The 20,879-nt window shown below is 39.3% G+C and overlaps 2 protein-coding genes across 2 annotated transcripts in view; one reads left to right on the plus strand and one right to left on the minus strand.

The window, feature by feature from the left end:
• Positions 1–2,530: 2,530 nt before the first annotated feature.
• LOC101853814 (F-box only protein 16) lies at positions 2,531–19,889 on the minus strand. Its single transcript, XM_005107067.3, has 8 exons — positions 19,536–19,889; positions 10,524–10,559; positions 9,819–10,025; positions 7,927–8,091; positions 7,544–7,716; positions 6,899–7,013; positions 5,133–5,352; positions 2,531–4,671 (listed from the first exon to the last, which is right to left on the minus strand). The coding sequence occupies exons 1-8, from the start codon at positions 19,605–19,607 to the stop codon at positions 4,601–4,603; spliced, it is 1,059 nt and encodes a 352-aa protein (XP_005107124.1). The 5' UTR covers positions 19,608–19,889; the 3' UTR covers positions 2,531–4,600.
• LOC100533450 (neuron-specific staufen) overlaps positions 19,890–20,879 on the plus strand; it is a 43,627-nt gene continuing 42,637 nt past the window's right edge. The window contains 1 exon segment of the mRNA NM_001204727.1: positions 19,890–20,022. The gene's annotated coding sequence lies outside the window, so the exon portion shown is untranslated.

The raw sequence follows: 20,879 nt of genomic DNA on the forward strand, positions 1-20,879 counted from the left end.
CCCCCCCCCCCCCCCAATTTTTTAAATCTAAAATTTACTGTTATTTAGATTCATCTCACTGATGCTTAATTTCTGGCACTATTGATTTTTCTAACTGCGATTGTTTCCTGATTTCTTTTTTAATTTTCTTAGAAGTAGATTTTTGTATGAGAAGACAAAATGAAGTAGTTCTCTGTCATCTGTTGATTTTTACAATTCTGTTGATGAAGAACCATGACATCTTGAGGGGTACCTCTCGATTGTGACCTCTTGCCCATACCCAAGTGGGTGGTTGGAGGGCACCACTTGTAGATCCTACTTCTTTTCTTTCCCTCTGTTGTTTCTGTCTGTCTGTCTTACTTTTTCCCAGCACTAAATGACCATTATTGTGTCGATGTGCTTCTCTTAACTCAAACAAACAAACCATACCCAATGCTGACTTTGTTTTAGCATACTTAAGGAGGGCGACTGATGTATGTTTGTATATGATTTATGATGAGTCTATGTTGATCACAGTTTATGATTACATTTTTTGTTTTTAACTCTACATGTGTGTTTATTTATTGTGTTGCTTTTGTCTGGTCACGTGTGGTAGTGCAAGCCTGAGGGAGCAAGAGTGATCTGATCAGTGCCCTTTGTGTGGCGTCATGGTCACACTCAGAAGACATGAGTTTAGTTTTAGTTGTAGTAAGAATTGTACAGCTCTTGCAGACACAGTTAGGTGCCATAATTGCAAAAGATTAGTAGTGTTACTCGAGCTTAACATACAAAGACAGGGAGGAAAAGAGACAAGGACAATACATGTTTGACAGGTTGAAGTTTACGCACTTTCAAACACAAGTAGGTGAGATAATTGCTTAAAGTTAAAGGTGTTACTCGAGTGTAACATACAAGGAAAGGGAGGAAAAGATATAACTTAATATAAATATAAGAACGATAGATATTTGATAAGAAAGAAGGAGCAAAACAACACGAGAGTACCCACCAAACGCCCACAGTCATGAGTCATGCGTTTTGAATTCCTTTTGTGGAAGTTTATATAATTATTATTGAGGAAAATCTGTCTTTCTACTGGGCTGTTGCATCACACTCGGCCTGGATTAGTCTGAACAGACTGGGCCAAAATGGCCCACCTTCTAAGTAATCTAAATATATATTCAAGTGTCAATGTAGGCATCTGACATCTACAATCACACAAGTTGTATCTTGGTGATGTTTGAGTAGTTAAATATATGTGTAAAAATCTCTTTTTGTTTTGGAAACGGATATGGATGAAGATCTCTCACCTCTTTTTCGAAAGAGTATGAATGGTGTTGAAAAGGGAGTGATAATGCAGTAAGCTTAAAGTTTAAGTCCAAATCTTTTGTTTTCATTAAATCAATTCTCAACTTAAGATCAATTACAACCAGTCAACCACAAAAATGCACTGTCAAGTTGTGATCAGATAGTTTAATTTGGTCATTTACATTAATACCTAATACAATAATTCCATTAAGCATGGAACCTTAATAACATATACTTTGAGGATAAAGTCCTTAGGTTGGAAAGAGTAAGCGAATTCGGAATGAGTAAACCATTTTCTGAAGGATGCCCACCAACTGACTTGACACGCACATCATGAATGAAGGTTGTGAGGAACGGTGGAGAGTTGGGTGCAGGAATCTGTTCATTGTGTCCTCGCTGAAGTTGTAAAGTTACAGTTTAGGATGAATCATCTCGATAAAGGACATTTCATAAGATCAACAGATGATAAATGTTTTAAGGCCCCCAACAAGACAATTTACATCAATAAGAACAATAAGAAGAAAATCACAAAAAGGTTGAACTTAGATCCTCAACACAAGAAAATAGGCGCAGCTTTAATAGAGTTTACATCAATAAGGAGGCTGGCTGCTTCTATCCTGCCTACCAAGGCTGAGAAAGATACAACATCCCAAAACAAAGACTGAGATACTCAATGAAATGAAAGGAAAAAGACTCACAAAGCAAGCAGCAGCAAAGAGCCTTAACCATAACATCACCACAAACGTTGACATTGCACCAGGATTAGATTAGGATAATTACATACTCACTCTCCCCTATACTGTCGGGTACATAAGGCAGAAAGCAGTCGATGCCATGCTTGATCACGATAATGGCAAGGGTAATATTAAAAAGCGGTATAAATTATAAAGGAGCCTACCGCACAAGAGTGCCTATCAACCACATGACCAAAGGCGCCCACTACAACTTTAAGCACACTTTAAATAATTTTGATTACCTTTATTTTATTAGAAGAGTAACAAATCTGACTCAACCTAAAAGTTAAATATTTTTAAACTTAGTTTTTTGTTGTTTTAGTAGAGGTTTTACGGCGCTCGCAACTGCATAAGGCCATATGAGCGCCAGAATATTAGAGGTGTATGTTACAAGAGAGTAACAAACATAAAAAAGAAGGAGGGGAGATAAGGACGATAGATTTTTAAACTTTAAAAAAAAATTAATTAAAATGATCTATATTTGGATGTGTGGTAGGCTAATCTACAACATAAATTGACGCACATTATGATCATTATGATGTGATCAGTTTTAATTTCTCTCTTTAATAAATGTCAGATACCCAGAATCACAAAGGGATATTAACACAATTACATATATATATGTAGTAATGATCATCTACGTAAGTATAGACTACACTTAAAACCAGACCAACTGCCAGTGGAGGCCAAGACCTTGGCGTCCACATATCACAGATTAACCCTTTCACCACCTGCTTTGCCCAAGACAGCATATCTTTGATAAGATTGAAAGGCATGTCTGGCAGTAAAGGAGTTTAAGTATGACTACAATACCCCCTCTCAGCCTCTCTAGATGTGTATGTAATACATAGATGTCTATAAACTGAGAATGAGAGAGGGTATAAGAACTTGACACTCATAGAAGCGACCGAGTGAATGCGAAAGTGGGTGAACGGACACGCAGAAGCTGTTCTCTCTTCCCTGCTACCCCACACAACCATACCTGGGCAAAACCACAGCGTGTTCAATAATACAGGTGGAATGATTATACTTGAATAACGCAATGAAAATCCACTGCTCACTGTAAGACTTCGGCATAAGTCACTTTTCAAAATGGTGTACGGTGCAGTCTTACACTAAGCAGTCAAAATAATGACAGGTTTGAAAAAGAGGAAGGACAGCTTGAATGGACGGATTTAGATGTCTCCTCTTTTAAGAAAACAGTTTTCAAATCTGGCTTCATAAGACAAAGGAAGCAGTAGCATTTTGATCAATAGAAACTTGACAGCTTGAGCTACTAGAAGCTCTTTCACCCTTTTGTTTCTGTCTTCATTTTTTCCAGCTCTCAATGACCATGACTCATAATTAGTCGAAGTGCTTTTCTTTACTCAAACAAACAGATGAAGACAGGTCATGCTGCTCGTGTTGTTTTACAATTTAACCCCAATCAACATAATTAACTTCAATTAAGGTCATTTCTTGAGACAGGCAGCTTTCACCTGCCTGTCAGGGCCAACCTGAACTGAAGGGATACATTGTGTACAACACCCTTGCAGACATACAGAAAACTCGATAAAAAAGATCTCCAATTGGAAATTGAACTTGCATCTTCTGCCTGCAGAGGCAAACAGCCTAAATGTCACACCACAGAGCCAGGTCCAGTATTTCTCAAAGAGGTATAAAATGTCACATCCCTTATAATCACAATTTCACATCTACTTTAATTAAATAAGGAAAGCAGAAAGAAAATTGTTCTGGGCACGGAGGATGGAGAAATTTACATGGTGAAGGATATCTGTGAAAAGGAACAAATAAAGTGGAGTTTGCTTTAACTGGACACACTTATTCCTTTGAGCCCTTGCCCTTTGACCGGTGCCCATATGCCTAGCTACAGTACAACGGTGAGACCCTATCCCCAAACCGGCTCGCCTGGGACAAAACATGCACCGAAAACAGTGTTTACCATACAGGACATAATTGATTTTTTAAAAGATCTTTCAGAATTAGATGCTGACTGGTAATGACAAGGACTATCCTGAGTGGGATATGGAATGTGATTCTGACGATGATATGAATGAAGGCATGAATCGCTCAGGAGCAAAGGTAGAGGGGTACGGCAGCTTTAGCAGGTCAAGGCTCAAAGAGTTAATTGGAAAACAGCAATATACGGAAAGAAAATTAAATCCTCGTTTTTTTATCTTCTACTTGAGCAACCTCTATAAACCGAAAACCCAGCAAAACTGAACAAAATCAGGTGGTCCCAGAAATTCAGACATTTTTGTTTAAGTGGATTCCGCTGTATATCACTTCTATCGCAAGAAAAATGTGCAACTCCTTTTGACCCTGCTCATACAGGGGTAGTAAAAAATCACTGGTCCCACATTTTTCTTGCAACGGTCATCAGAGGAAACAAGATAAATTAAGCTACTTCTTCTGTACAAATAATACAGTAAATAAATTCTTAACCAAGAAAAAATGTCCATAAATGACCCTGTACTGAAATAAAGCTGTGGATGAATAAGAAGTAGGCCTACATTACATTATGATTTTTAAAATATATCAAAATATAACAAAAAAAGTATTCTTCAATCAAATCTGTATAGCACTGTCACTGTCAGGAGTCATCATTCTCGCTCATCATCAGATTCTGCATTTGTTGGAACCTTCCATGGGGTTTGAGGGAACAGCTCTGTTGCTGAAAGAAAGTCAAGAAACAAACAAAATAAGCACAAAAAACCCCAAAACAACAAAAAACGTTCTTGCTTTTTCCACAACCATTTCACATTAACTTAGGTAAGTCCTTTAGAGACAGAGAAAAAACTTGAGGCACTCCTGGTACTTTTTGAAAATCCGACCAACTAGTCTCTATCAGCACAAATGCATTAAATTTTAAACTAGATCAATTTTTATCACCATCATTCTTCTTCTTCTCCTTCTTCTTCTTCTCCTTCTTCTTCTTCTTCTTCTTCTTCTTCTTCTTCTTCTTCTTCTTCTTCTTCTCCTAAGTGTTATTATCATCATCATAATAATAATAATAATTATTATAATAATTATTATTATTATTATTATTGTTATAATATTATTTCTATCATCATTATACTATTGTTATCATTATTATTATCATTACAAAATTCCAGAGAAGCACCGAGTACTAACTGGGTGGATCTCTTGCCGATCGTGCAGTGACAGGCCGAGACTTTGGCGCCCCTGATAGTTTGGGGGGAGGGCTGACCGGGCCGGGGCGAGTGATCTTGGCGAGAACACCGTTATGTTTCATTGCGTTCTTGTGCAGGAATCCCGAGGATGAAGACTGGGTGGTTTGCCGCGCCCAGCGAGGTCGCTCTGAGAGGTGAGGTTCCCCGGCCGAGCTGATGCGCTGTGGGGAGGAGTGAAGACAAGGGTGGTGTAGTCTTATGAAATGAGACAAGATCAAAATAGGATAGTGTTAGATAATATAACAGTAGACAAGATGAGATATAAGTTGAGATAAGATAGGAGTCCTATTAGGATAAGATATGGTGAGGTGCCTCAATAAGATATGATGAGATGAGATGAGATAGGACAAGATGAAATAAGATATGATACAATAAGACAAGATAACAAAAGATAAGACATACTTTACACACTTTATTGCTCCTCCATTAGAAGAAATAAACTGTGCTCTGTTACCAGTCTCTATAAAACATCAGCACATCACTATCTCTCTCTCTTTCTCTCTCTCTCTCTTTCTCTCTCTCTCTTTCTCCCCCCTCTCTCTCTCTGTTCCTCTTTCTCTCCCTGCATTGCTTTTCCTACCCACTCCTCATTTCAGCTGTTCTCTCACTCCCTCCCTCCCTTACCACTACACATTAACTTTAAGGAAGGATAAACGCAATCAATTATGTAAAATGAAAAACAGTCGAACCTGCTCTAAAGGTCACCTGTCCAAGACAATCACCTGTGCACATGACCACTTCCCTTTTTTAACAATTCTATATGTTGCACACATTCATGAATCAAGTAAATCGAGATAATGAGACATGCGATCTCAGAGAAATATTGAAGAAAATCCAGGTAAGTAACTGTGACAGTATTATGGTCAGACGATAAATGCCGTCATAAAAGGTAGCTGGTATCGATAAAAGGATAAAAGATGGATTGAGAGTACTTCTTGCTCGGTATCGAAGCAAGATAAAAGAAGACTGCGATGCTGATGAGCATTAGATTTACTTCTGATCTTTAAAAAATAAAATTGCATTTATGTCAGATCACAATCATGACGATGTTACCAACACTGGCCAGAGTATGCCAACCACCCCTCTTGTGTAATCACTTCTTGATCCATACTTTCACATTCAAACAAGCACATATACACATACAGACACATGCACACACACAAACATAATTCAAACACCATACAGTCCAAGGCAGTGCCACACTGTCTGTCTTTGATTACCCCCCCCCCCCCCACCCCACCTAAAGCACTCACCATCACACCACAAGATTCCAGAGAGTTGTAGTGTAGTGCCTAACAACTTAATATACCATACTACATCGATGTGTCTTGATACCAGCTGTATGTCTTGTGTCAAAGCAAGAGAAAGGGAAAGAGTGGGGCTTGTGAACCTTACAACTAATGAGAAAAATATTTTAAAAAACAACAAAACATTGACCTTACTGCAGATCAGGATCATGACAATGCAACCAACACGTGTCAAAGCACGTCACCTAACCCTCTTGCGTAATAAGTTCCTGATCCACAGGGCCTACCTTCACATTCCAACAACCACAAACACACATTCACAGACAAGCATACAAAGGCAAACATGATTCAAACACCATACAGCCCTATGTAGTGTACATCATACATCATAAGTATAATTAATTAGATTATCATATATATCTCATCATCAGATAAATCTGAAAGACGAAAACAAACTTACTGTTAAGGAATGAGATCTCGATAAGGAGTTGAGGACGTTGCTGCCAGAATTTACTTTGCTGCGGGCATTGCGTACAACGTCGTCTGTGGCTGAACCGTACATCTTTTTCTGTCGACTGAGCAAAAATATTCAGATATTGTAAATGAGGAGCAAATATAATGTAGATAGTCAAAAGAATAAGCAATGTGAAGCACCAAGAGAGGAACATTTAAAACATTCCCCCCCATACACACAAATTTAAAAAAGAAAAAAAGAAAGCAGCACTAGGATTCAACGTGACCAAAGCCCGCCTGTAATCAATGGCACTCTAGTGTTCAACAAGGCTTCTCCCATGCACATACCCGGTACCTCATTTACTCATTTCTCCCACGAGATCTCCTGAATGGCAGCTTTGCTATGAAAAGAATAGACTGCTGACATTACGTAGTATCCTTGTTTTCATTTCCAGTGTGGTAAAAGTCAGAATTCACATCAGCAATTAGAATTACTATTATTTCCATGAGTCCTAAAAGAATGAGAACAGTAAACAACTGCTACGTGCATAGGGAATTTAACAGATCAGTGGCCACTGTTGATGAAGAATGTAAATAGTGGAGGGTTGATGAGAAGACAGAACTCGGACATCAATCTGACACCACGACTCACCATTTGGTCACCTCATCAAGCACCTCGTCATTGTTCAGATAGTTGAACCGCCATGTGTCTTTGGGTACTGGGTCCGAACCTCGCCACGGTGTAGGTCCGGATTTCTTCTTGCCAGTTTTTTCAGAACGCTTGCTGTCCAGCTTTAGCTTACTCATCTCCGAGGCTGGGGGATTCTGACAAACATCAAGGCCATTTCAGCGATGTTAAAAATAATTTTTAATAAGGAACATAAGCTTAAGTAGAGAAATAAAAATTAACAAGTTTTCACTTAAATATTAAGACATCTAGTTGAAAGGATTATTATGTAAGTATGACCCAACCCAAACTGGGAAAGGAAAATAACTCAAACTATTCATTGTCAATCAGGAAACAAAGGTACTCACTTTGGGTAACAATGCTTGGATAATTTTGAACTGTTCGATAAAGTTCCTCTTCCAGACTCCATTTTCGTATGGGCTTGGGGTGAAGGACAAGTGCCAGCCGAAGTGCAGACATTTTGGCATCCACAGCTGGTCAAGCTCTGCCAGATAGCGCCAGTACCAGCACACCTATAGTACATACACAATGGATACCGTTCAAGAAACATAACTTTAAAAGTGTTTGTGAGATTTACAACAAAAAGAAAGGTGGATGGTGGATGGGATCTGTTCCAACACATTACATTTTGATCAATTACTCGACTTTTCGATCTGATATTGATTTCATGTCTCAGCAGATGAGATGCACGCCCAGATCTTAATCACCACAGATTACAAGAGAGAGAGATTACAAACATGTATACAAGTCACAAAAAAAAAGAAAGAGTGGGAAACAAAAAAATAAAGAGGGGGACATTAGAGAGATGAAGAGAGAAAATGAGAGACAGAGAGATAGAGAAGGGGGACGGGGGTTAGAGAGACGGAGAGAGATAATAAGAGAGAGATAATGAGAGAGAGAGAGAGAGAGAAAGAGAGAGAGAAAGAGTGAGAGAGGAGGGTGGAAGAGAAGAGAGAGTGAGAGAGAGCGAGAGAGGAGAGAGAGCAAGAGAGGAGAGAGAGAGAGAGCGAGAGAGAGAGAGAGAGAGAGAGAGAGAAAGAGAGAAAGAGAAAGAGTGAGAGAGGAGGGAAGAGAGAGGAGGGGGGAAGAGAAGAGAGAGAGAGAGAGAGAGCGAGAGAGGAGAGAGAGAGAGCGAGAGAGGAGAGAGAGAGAGCAGACATAGACACAGAGAGAAACAGCAAGAGCAAGAATGGGATGAAGAGCAGGAAAGCAAGTAGCAAGTAAATGACTCTGGAGAGGATAAATAAGTAAGGAAGTGTAAACAAATGGAATATACTTGTCTTTGACATCAGCAGCCTTTACATTTCACAAAACAGGAGGCAAAACATATCACTTCCCATTGCTGTTTGCTCATCTGCAAATTTAGCGATTATACACATTATTAGAACGCCTATCAATGTCAGACAATGACCAAAGCATCGGCAGAGGACAATATTTCTTAAGCAAAATAGAAGATTTAAAGATTAAAGTGACTTGTGGTTTCCGTTATGGCCGACGAAACTTAACTAAGAAAACAGACTCACATCACTTGCCCTTTTGAGAACTTTGTTTTTGGTATTTTATTTTGCCATTTGATGCTAAGAATCAGGTTTATTATGTTATATATATATATATATAATATATATATATATATATATATATATATATATATATATATATATATATATATATATATATATATATATATGGGTGTGTGTGTGTGTGTGTGTGTGTGTGTGTGTGTGTGTGTGTGTGTGTGTGTGTGTGTGTGTGTGTGTGTGTGTGTGTGTGTGTGTGTGTGTGAGGCATCACAGCAAAAACAGGTGGTCGTCACAGTAATGAAATTAAAGGAACTGGTATTTTTCAGGCCATTGGGCAATTTTTTTTTGAATTTTCATTTTTTTTTGGGGGGGGGGGGGGGGCCACAACACCTTTTATGTTTACCAAAGAACACATTTCTGAGAGGATTTTACTCAAGGCACATAATATGTAAATTTGCAGTTTCCAAGTATACTCAAGCTTTGAAAGTCACAAAATGATGATTGACATTTTCTTGCAAATTTTGCCTTTGACACCTGGCCACCCTACCTTCTTCAATCATAAATTTCTCGAGAGCCTCTATTCAAGACAGACACACACACACATACACACACACATATATATATGTTCATCAGCTGTTAGACTCTAACAAGCTAAAAGCAATTATATATTACATGTTCATGTATGCAGGACAACTGATAATTAAAAATGTAATACAGACCTGTGCACACTGACACAAACTGCGGGCATCCAGGTGAGAAAAGATGTAGAGAGTAATCACACGAGGCAAGTAACGTGTGAAATCGTCTTTGTGGCAAGGAACACGGCTGTCAATTAGCTCCCGTGCATATTCCAGTTGCTTCCTCTTACTTTTTCCGACAAGTTCTTCAAAAAGCTTCCTGCGCTGATCATCATTCCATTTTTGAAACTGATGAGAAGACATAAAACTTTATGTGTTTGGGTGTACAAGTCTCCCATTTAACAAGGCAATGCAGCTCATTCGGTAGGCTTTAGTCTTTACCGTTCTTCCTCAAACAGAATTTTGGCTCACCAAAGGATAAATACGGCAAATCTTTAGATTTAACCAAGCCTCTTTAGGAAAAAAAAACGAAAAAATTATACATTTAATCATCTTTTTTTATTATACTAATCCCCATGAGCTGTTCTCCTTCCTTCAAAGTTTTATATATTATAAATTATTATTTGCTATTAATGAAATGTACACACAGCTTAGCAAAACACAACAAACAAGATTTTAAAATTGCTACCCAACTAACTTATTTCACATAAAAATATTTTTCAACAGAGTCCATAAACTTAGAAACTAAAGACTCAACTAATACTGATCTATCTATTGCAGATTGAAAGTGTGATTGATTTCTATTTGCATGACTTACAGACAGCACTAAAACAAAATGAGACTCACCCATTTGCCAACTAGGTCCTTTCGTTCTTCAAATATCTGTAATAAAAAAAGAGGGAAAATAAATTTTAAAAAACCCACATCAGATTGCTTTGATTACAGGCTCAAAAGAAAAAAAAAGAAAAGAATGATATATATATATATATATATATTAAGACATTCTAAGAAAACACATAAGGAGTTGTCACTAGGCCAGATCCTGAGCTAGAGAATAATTCTTTATGTCCTGAAACGTTGGCTGAACTGATACAGATATACAATTTATCTGTTTGAATAAAGAGCAGCAAATAAGCAGCATAAAATCAGAGAAAAAGTACGATACAAAGATGAAACAACACGAGGGAAAAAAAAGTAGGCACCCTCCAAGCATTCATACGGCAACAGATATATACAGTTGAACCTGCCATGATGGCCACCTGTACAATACGGCCACCTGTACAAACGACCATTTTCCATTTCCCCCCTTGCATTTTTTCTATATAATTTAACTGTGTAAAACAGTCACCTGTCCAACCCGGCCGTGGCCACCTTATTTTATCAACCCATGGTTAAATTTACCTGCTTCAGGCGGCGAGGCGTGGTCACTCATTGCCCGACGCTTTGTCATGAACCATTCACCTATCGTTATTGTTAGTCCCTCGAATGAATATTTACCCAAGTTGACCAATGGGTAGGCCCAGCAATAAATTTCCAACTACTGGTGAGGGAAGCGTGAACTGTCATAATCTATATACGCCCCGCCTGCAACTCATGCACACATCGTGTGTGAGGTGACTGGTCACGGTTTTGTTTACCTAATCTGTAACAAAATAACAATGGACATTGATGTGAAGTTGCGATAGAAGCGTCCTTCGTTCTCAGAGTGGGGCGACCTGGGAGTTTGTTTTACCGTGGCTTTCGGTCTTCATCGTATTACATACATAATATTTAATATTTTGTTTATTTTATCCTTGCACAAAATCAGCAACAAAAAGAATGCTAACCAACAACAAAACAGCAACAAAAAACCCTTCTTACACCACCCATCCCCCTTTTTCAAAAGAAAACTAAAACCCCTTTGAATTAGCCTTTCCGCAGTCTAAAGCCTGAGATCAGCCCTGGTTTGAACCTCAGAAGAGAAGGATTTGCTTTCTTCATTTTGATCAGTCCTGCCTAAGACAACCACCTGTGTTATACTGCCACTTTTCTCATTGACAATGGGTAGCCGTTATACACTGTATATCTAAAGATATTTTTTCTGAAATATTGATCAATACTACAGGAAGAAATTAAGACAATATTAGATAAGATAAGAGATAAGATAATACTTTATTGCTACAGGGGGGAATTTTTCTTGACCATACAGGAACAGTAAAAACACATGTAGGTATACATAAAAATCAAATGATATACAGGGTGATCCAAAAAAAACTGTTCAACTTTTTTTCTAAATATCTCGCACAAAAGTTGTACTAGATCTAGAATGTTGTAATTTGGAACAGATATAATTCATTTAAAGGGAATTTGTTTGACATAAAATTTATGAAGAATAAACTTATTTTCGAAAACAGAAATGGCTTTTATAAAAATCATCTATAAATGCAAAACGCACCATTTTGAAAGATCTTGTAAGGAAAGTCATGAAATGATTGCTTTGCTTTTTTTTTCTTTTCATTTACTTAAAAATCTAATCTTTCCATCCTTGTAACTTTTTAACAATATTTCTTTTCTCCTACAGAGTTAAAACATATTTTTAAAAATTTCTGAAATTCCGAGAACCAATGGGCTATATCCTCCCTTGGACTCGACACATTTTAACGCGACGTTCGTAATGTTCAGTGGTGGCCAAACACAAGGATCCACTCAACCATGAGTACTCAAAGCCACACACAATATACACCTAACAGTACGGAGCTGTTTCCAGAGACAATAGGGAGGGGGTGAGGTTGCCCAAGTAGACAGCATTTGTGGAGTCGATATAGCCTGAAAGGTGAATATGGGTTTTGCTAAGGAACCAAATGTCATAGAGGAATTATTCACGCTTTTCAAACGATCGAGGAATCATAAACACATTGCTGTCCTCTGATAGCTTCGCGAACAGGAAAATGATACAGTAGTAGATGAAAATCTGCCCTGAGAATGCGGACCGTTGAGAATTAGGAAAGTCATTGCTGCAGACATCGTCTACGGACAGACGTCTCACGAGGCTCATCTACTGAATTCTGCATCCTGGTGACGTTTAAAGGGGTGCAAACGGTGTGTGTTTGACCTGAAGTGGTTGTTTTGCCTAGGAATTTTAGTTCTGATTCTCTACAGGTCCAAACTGATGGAACATTTTCACCCTTGACATCAAAGAAGTCCTTAAGGGCACTTTTACATTATTTCTTACCTTGTGCGAAACTTACGAAAAGAGTTGGTAGTGAGGAAATGTTCAATACAAAGAGCTCTCTACTCTTTACTGAGTTTAACCATGATCTCAGCAGGCACAAGAAACTTGAGAGAAACTATCTGCAAACTTTGGTTGGCCTGTTAGACTGCTGTAGTTTGCAATATGGTGCAATCGTTGGGATTTTTAGAGGTAAGCCTAATGGAAACTAGTGCGTCATGCTGCAAAAATGGGAACATAGCTGAAAATGGGTTGTTTTTTAACGTGCTATGTAGGGAAAAACTATTCGGTGGATTTATTTAAAAAGAAAATAAGACAAATTCCTTTCGACTTCCAAATGTTGTGTATAAATAAAAAAAAGCAAAACTTCTGTGTGGAGGAAAATATCAACAAAAAAAGTTGTACAGTTTTTTTTGGATCACCCTGTATTACTCTCATTAAAATTCAAAATGAAAAGAGAAAAGTGAAGCAAAGGGTATGCTCATCACATCAGATGCATCTTTCAACCAATTGTAGGACCTGAGTTTATCAAAGACCTTTAGAGTTATATATATATATATATATATATAGATACATTATGCATTCATACATAAACAGTCGAACCTGCCTTAATGCAAACCTGTATAAAACGGAAACCTGTCTTAACAGAATCTCCCCACTCCCCCTTTGATATATTCCTCTTCAATTACCTGTATAAAACGGAAACCTGCCCAACGTGGAAACGGAAAGAAAAATCCGCTCCCTTCCAGGGTTTCACCTAAGACGGAAAATGCTTTGCCCGCTCAGCCCTGATTTGAAACAAAACTCGCATGTTTGGTTCCGCCGGCTATAAGTTTATCACCATGGTGATGCCGCTGGGTGAGGAAGGGGAGAAGGAGTGCAATTTGGGGGTATTTGTTACCCCATCATGTGAGCCCTGAGGGATGCAGATGGTCAGGGAAGTGTGGGTGTGAAATCTCACGACTGCCTGTGAGAGTGCTCGAGTAGCGAGCCACTGCGGAAAAAATCCTGGGTAGCCAGAAGCCAGAGGAGTGAAATTATATTGACCAATGCCTGCTGCTCTGATCATAGGGCAAGCCGAGAAAAGAGTTCCTTGAATCGTTGTTACATGATGGCAGAGAATGAAGTTTGTATCGTGCACAAAAACAAGGACATCACAAAAAAACCCAGCAGATCTTGCTCTCCCCCCCTTCTCTATCTCACTGCGAAAGAGTTATAATTTGCCCCTTTATTTGTGGACACTAAAAATGAGTGCTTGTCTATTTGCAATTTATAAAAAATATTTTGTGAGCAGAACTCAACACTTCTGTTAGCCCAGGCGGTAACAAAATGGACATTAGCACGATAACTGACAGATTAGTGTCACTTGTTCGCAAGTGGTGGAGACCCATGATTTGTTTTGTTTTAATATGATCCTCGGCCCTCTTGGTATAGCACACATTCTGTTAAACTGTTCTACTATTGCACGGCACACTGTCTTCCCCATCTGAAACATAGTGGGTTGTAGTTATTGACAATTTCGACTGTATTTTGGATTAAACGTTAAAACATTCCCGTTCATGCTCGGGTTTTTACAGCCTTTTCCTGTTCATTAAAATTCCTCTCACACATTATTTTCACTTTATTTCAGTTGCAAATGATTAGTTTTTGAAATATTTGATGCTTTTAATAACTCAGTTATCTCTGAGGGGGTAAACCCACTATGCCGGGGCCCGTTTTTAGTACTAAATCTAAAAATGACAAAAATCGTCACTAAATGGGTCATTTTTATAAATCAAAACAAGTGAACCTATTTTGATAGTTCTTCGTCGAATGAATGAAATCCTGATAAAAGATACACCTGTTTTCAGCAACTGCTGAAAAGTAATTTGATGTTGAAGTCATCATAAACGAATGTGCCTGAGCCGCTGTCAGCGGCTCACAGGCACAGTGGTTCTGACCGAGAGCCGCTGGGAGTGGCTTGCCAGAGATATAAAATAAAGTGTTGAAATAGCATCATGAGTGGCCTTATCATGCATGCATACAATTTCACTTGTTTTAAAAAAATTGGTTGGTTACATGAGGGCACCCCACCCCCCCTCCCCCCATTGCAACCCCTTCCCTCCAAAGTGAAAAAAAATATGAGGGGTTGCAGGGGAGCATGCCCCATTGTATTTACCCCTACAGCCCGGCTTAATTTGATGTTCTCTGTTCTGCAAAATATTAATCAAGGTTTGTTTCTTGGAAACAATTGATTTGCCACGGGTGCAAGTAAACACAAGCGGGGATAGCTAGAGAGCGACAACTAAACGTCATTGGCCGATATTTATAGTAACAGTCATCTTGTTTGACCTCGAAATGGGGATGCTCGCTGCGTCATCTGATCGTGATTCTATAGATCTAAGCCTAGTGATGATTTTGCATAGTGTGCGGTTTACACTGGTAGTTTCCAAGCTTCCCTCTTTGAGTCTTTCTTTGGTTCCCCCTAGAGTCTAGCATACTGTTTTTGCACCTCACAGTATTCGTTTGCAAACCTTGCAGTCTCGAATTAGATCTACTCCATTTGCAGCTCAGCGTCCTTACCTATAGAGTCCAATATCTCTTGTAATAAAAATTTCTTGTGCTTAAAAATTTTTTAAAGAAACAATCCGGTGATTATTTGCACTGCGTCATTGAACTTTCTTGAACTTGCTTTCGTACGTAGGCCTACTCTTAGTCTTTTTCTTCTTCTCAGTTTACGTAGTGTGCAGCATCAGAATCAATCAGGGCGGAAGAAGGGTGCTGCACAATCACAGACAATCGAACTGAACAGTTCTGCAAGTTGCAAAGAAAATAATCCGTGTCAGCAGGCTGCCGTCCTGCGGTTGTGTTGTCACCATGACTAACAAAGGGGAAATCCCTCCATGATGCAAACAAGATGACTGTTACTATAACTATCGGCCAATAGCGTTTTAAAGTCTATCGTTCTCTAGCTATCGGATTGTCAAGGGGGGAGGGGGGCTCTTCCGAAAGTGCCTTCTCGTTTGTTTAATAAGAAACAAGTGATTGCAAACGACAAAAGTAGCCATATAGGCTAAGTGAACCCTACCAAATTAGCCAGTAATATTTTTCTGCCTTTTTTGTATTAACAATTTATTTTGGCCGGACAGAACTTTGGTGGACCCACCGTGTTCACGAGCGTATTTAAAATGCGCACTAGCCATAACAAAAAATATTGTTTAAAAAAACACACACAATCTTCACCTTTACATTGCAAATTATCGATTGGAAGGGGAAGGCAATTTTCAAAGAGCACCCAATTATAGTCTACCCATATTTCATTAGAGTAGATCTTATGAAATCTACTCACTCTCAATAGATCTAGAATCTACAATCTAAGATTCGGCTGGATCCAAGCAGATCGGGTCAGCGAGGCCGAAGGCCCCATCGCGGCCGATGAATGCGCGGGGATTTCGGGATTATATTACGGCTATAAATGGAAGGGATGGCTCCCTATATAGAACGTATTGGTCAAAAAAGAAAAAAACAGGCGTTTTGGGGTTTCTAGACTTCAAAATTGAATTGAGCGACCCCACAAAATGCTAAAGTGTAACTTTAGCTGTTCGGGAAATTGAAATGAGAACTTGAAATGCTCGTTAAGGATTGCAAAAAAATATTTATGGATTGGGTCGGAACTACTTTTTACTCCCTAAATTTAGCTGACTTGGGAACTCTCTCCGGAACTACTTCTGGTCAAATCTGTTATTCTGTAACTGTAATAGTACCGTTAGTTAAATTAGGTCAATATTTTATGATTGTGTGAGAGAGTAATTATCTGCAGTTTAACTAGCTACAATTAATAAAGAAAGGTTTTTTTTTGCATGTAATGGGTTTAGAATGTTATATGCTATCAAATTGTGAAGAAAATATTTGAAGTTACATTCTTATATATGGGGAAAAACGATCATAAGAGGAGTAAATAGAAATCAATGCATGGCTTATTAAGGCTTTGTTTATGGTACCTTATTAATGATGAGAGTTATATGACGCTAAGAGGTGCAATATTTAGGACAATGACGCTAATCAACGCATGTAAATAGGGCAAGGGTATATAAAGCGTGAGTACTCACGCCAAGCTTTAGTTTCTGCATTGGTGCCAAGCTTTAGTTTCTGTATTCGTACCATGGTGTTTACTGTGTTTGACCTTCATGTTCTGATTTCTAATAAAGCTGTTTTACGGGACTGGTTGCGTTATAATAAGTTATTACTGGATTTTTCTGATTGTGTTTGTGACTGTGGTGCAAAGTATTGTGAATTTGCAGACAGTGGTTATGCAGAAGGATTTTGTTGGAGGTGTTCTAATAGAGTCTGCCGGAAGAAGTTTTCTATTAAAGGCTTGGATCCTGGTTTGAGGATTCCAAGTTGAGTTTTGAGACAATTTTAAAACTGACATATTTTTGGTGCAACCAGTATTCCAACAAGTTGTCTGCTAGAGAAGCTCAAGTCAGTGAAAATACAGTTGTTGACTGGTTTAACTTTTGCAGGGAAGTGTGTATTGACATGTTGCAGGAGTGCGAGTATCAGAGCATAGGAGGAGAGGGTGTATTGGTGGAGATTGACGAGTCTAAATTCGGTCGGAGGAAGTACAATAGGGGTAAGCGTGTTGATGGTGTTTGGGTGTTTGGTGGGATTGAGTCGAGAGACAAAAGTAGGTGTTTTTTTAGTGTTGTGGAGAACAGGAGTGCAGACACTTTGATTCCGTTGATTCAGAAACACATCAAGCCTGGGCGCATTATTGTTTCCGATGAATGGAAAGGATATTCAACGTTGAAGAACATTGGCTATCAACATTACACTGTGAATCACAGTAGGGAGCTCAAAAACGCCGAGACAGGCGCCCATATCAACCACATTGAGACAACTTGGAACCAACTGAAAGCTGTTAAAAAACATTCAGGTTATGCAAAAACTTTAATAAGTACATATTTTAGTGAGTTCATTTTCAGGAGGAAATTCTTAAATGAATCAGAGGACCCTTTTTTTGTATTTATTAAACAGGGCATCAATGCAGTGTATTCTTTGGCGCGTGCCCGTGACAAATTGAAAAAGAAACAGGAGAGAAAGAGAAAGCAGCAGGAAGAACCAGGGAATCTGTGGGAAGACCCAAAGCGGGGTAGAAGCAGCACAGCAACTGCAACGTACACGCGGGCCGAGATAGAGGTGGCTGAGACAGAGAAGCAGAAGAACCAGGGAATCTGTGGGAAGACCCAAAGCGGGGTAGGCTGAGACTGCTGTGTCGTCGGAATCTGAATCTGAAGTATCCCGTTCACTTTCTGTGGTTTTGTCAATGGATGAATCAGATGAGGATGCTCCTGTTTTTGATTTGGGAGTAAAAATCGATGATGATAGCAGCAGCAAGGACAGCCTAACACCTTTTTGGACCAAATATAAATGGTAAGTCCTTCCATAAGGGGAGAACTTCCGTAACGACCACTATGAGACAGAGAGCAGAATTGAGGGCTACGGGTAGGGGCAGATCTAGGGGAAGGGGTAGGGGTATTGAGGGCTAGGGGTAGGGTTGGGGGTCGACCACTAGGGGTAGGGGTAGGAGTGGGGGTAGGGGTAGGGGTAGGGGTATTGCTAGGGGTATTGCTAGGGGTAGGGATAGGGGTAGGGATAGGGGTAGGGGTATTGAGGGCTAGGGGTAGGGGCAGATCTAGGGGTAGGAGTAGGGGTAGGGGTAGGGGTATTGCTAGGGGTAGGGGTAAGGGTATTGAGGGCTAGGGGTAGGGGCAGATCTAGGGGTAGGGGTAGGGGTAGGGTTTGGGTTAGGGTTAGACCACTATGAGACTGAGAAGAATGGAGGGCTAGGGGTAGGGGTAGGGGTAGTATAGGGTTAGGGTTAGGCCTCTTCTTTATATTTATTGTGTTTGATGGGGTGATTGCTCGTTACGGAAGTCCTTACAGTGGAAGGTAAGTTGTGAGATATTTCATTGAGATTTAAGATGGTTAAAAGGTCGGGGTAGTTGTCATTCGAATAACCGTCAGTAAATACAAACTATACACATTATTTGATTAAATGAGCTATTATTATAATGACTAGGGGCTAGGGAAGTATTTGAGTTGTAGTGATTGGCCAAACGCGCGTATGATCACTTGTTGGAGGATGTAAACAAAGATGGCGCATGCAGGGACATTCGAGTGGATTTTTCTGATTCTTTTGTCGACTTTCGACGCAGTGGGTGCTTTTATATCGTGTTTAGAACTCAAATTATGTTTTTTGAATGGATATTGTAGAAAGCGTTTTAATTGTTAAGTGGTTAATAGTTTTTCTTTCTCAATTTGAAGGGAAATTAACACTTTTGCTGGCGTATTAATATTTTTCCCGATTTTTCTCTATTATTTCATTGTATTGACCCGGTCTGCTTGGATTTTACCAAAGATTCAATTAATAAATTTGCATTAATCCTAACATATTTTATAGGCAAATGCTAATATCCTCCTAATAATGGAGATAATAGACTAGATTAGATCCAGATTTAGATCTAGATTCTAGAATGTAGAGTCAAAGGCAATTATCAATTTAATAATATAATAACAATTTAACTAGATCTAGTAATAAAATAGTAATACTAATATTATCTATTATCTGCATGAGGAAAGTGAAAGCATTTAGATTCTACAACTCCCACCTTATTGTTCGTTTCTTCATTACTCAACGGAGTCCAGGTACTATGAATGCGATTCTTAGCAATCATAGACATTGTGAAAGAAGTGTGGTTAGTCCTCTTAGCCTATAGATCTAGACAAGAAAGATACAGTTGGTGTCAACTAGTCTCGGCAAGTCGTTGAACAATCCGTCGCCGCCATTTTTATACAAACAGGTTGCTGAGGGGAGATTATTTTTTTTATAATTTCTTCTTTTTACTAATATTATTTATATCTAAAAGATAATTTAACCATTTGTCAATTATTTTGACCCTTTAAATGTATTTCTACAAATAATAAGGTCTATTTATTACATCGAGTTGGCGAGATTTGTAAGCGAGAAATTAACCGGGTGCAGACAAACATGGCCGCATGTTAGTCTGAAAATTTTCTTTACTGTTTGCCAATGTTTCATAGCTCTTAGACGCATTATTTGAAGACACTAGATGGACAAGTAATTGCACTAAACAGGTATGATAATCTTTCAGTGAAATTATTTGACGTCTTCTGATGTTTTTATGTATTTCTTGACGTTTGTTTTCTCACGTGTTGCTAACACTAACACTGCACTGCTGAGACTGGAAGACTGGGGGAGACAAGTTCCCAGCTCAAGACTGAGGGCTATGGCACTGGCCCCATGGGCACAAAGATACTCTAGGTCTCTAGATCTAGACACATTTTGACTTGGTATTCTGTTTGCTTTTCTTCTCATGTTTGAACGGTGAATGATAAGTTTGCTTATTGTGTGTATGACAAGAGTACCTCTGGCCCAACCCTTTTGGCTTTGCTTCTCAGCGGTCTGTCAGCAAAATAGGTCAGGCAATCCATGTTCAGGGCCGCTTCAGTGTGTTTATACTGTGATATCGTCAATCATTCCTAAACGTCATTCGCAGATTTCGCATTTTAACATGTTATTGCTCTGCCCTTGGCGCGACAGCATGCCCTCAGCGCGACCGCATACGGAACAGGGCGCAACCATGCCCATGCGCGCACTAGGGCTGGATCCTGCTCGTCAAATTTGAGAGTAGCGATTCGTGATTCAGTCGGCTTCAATGAATCGCGAGTACGCGAGCGCTCGTGGAGCTGTGGCGGAACACTGACTGAAACGGAACAGGGCCATATCAACGCCTCTTGGCGAGCGCGAGTCCCACTCTTGTTGTTCCACCATCCTCTCCGCCCCACTCCCTTTGTTGCGCTGCTCTATCAACTGACCTCAATTAGTGACCCCCATAAATTCCCCCCCAACCCCACCATTCGCTAAAACAATGTAGCAATGCCAATCGGGCTTTCCCACGAGGCGAAAATTTGGTCCCCGTTTACGGGCGATT

This window comes from Aplysia californica, unplaced genomic scaffold, assembly GCF_000002075.1.
Source record: "Aplysia californica isolate F4 #8 unplaced genomic scaffold, AplCal3.0 scaffold00573, whole genome shotgun sequence".
Classification (NCBI taxonomy): Eukaryota; Metazoa; Mollusca; class Gastropoda; order Aplysiida; family Aplysiidae; genus Aplysia; species Aplysia californica.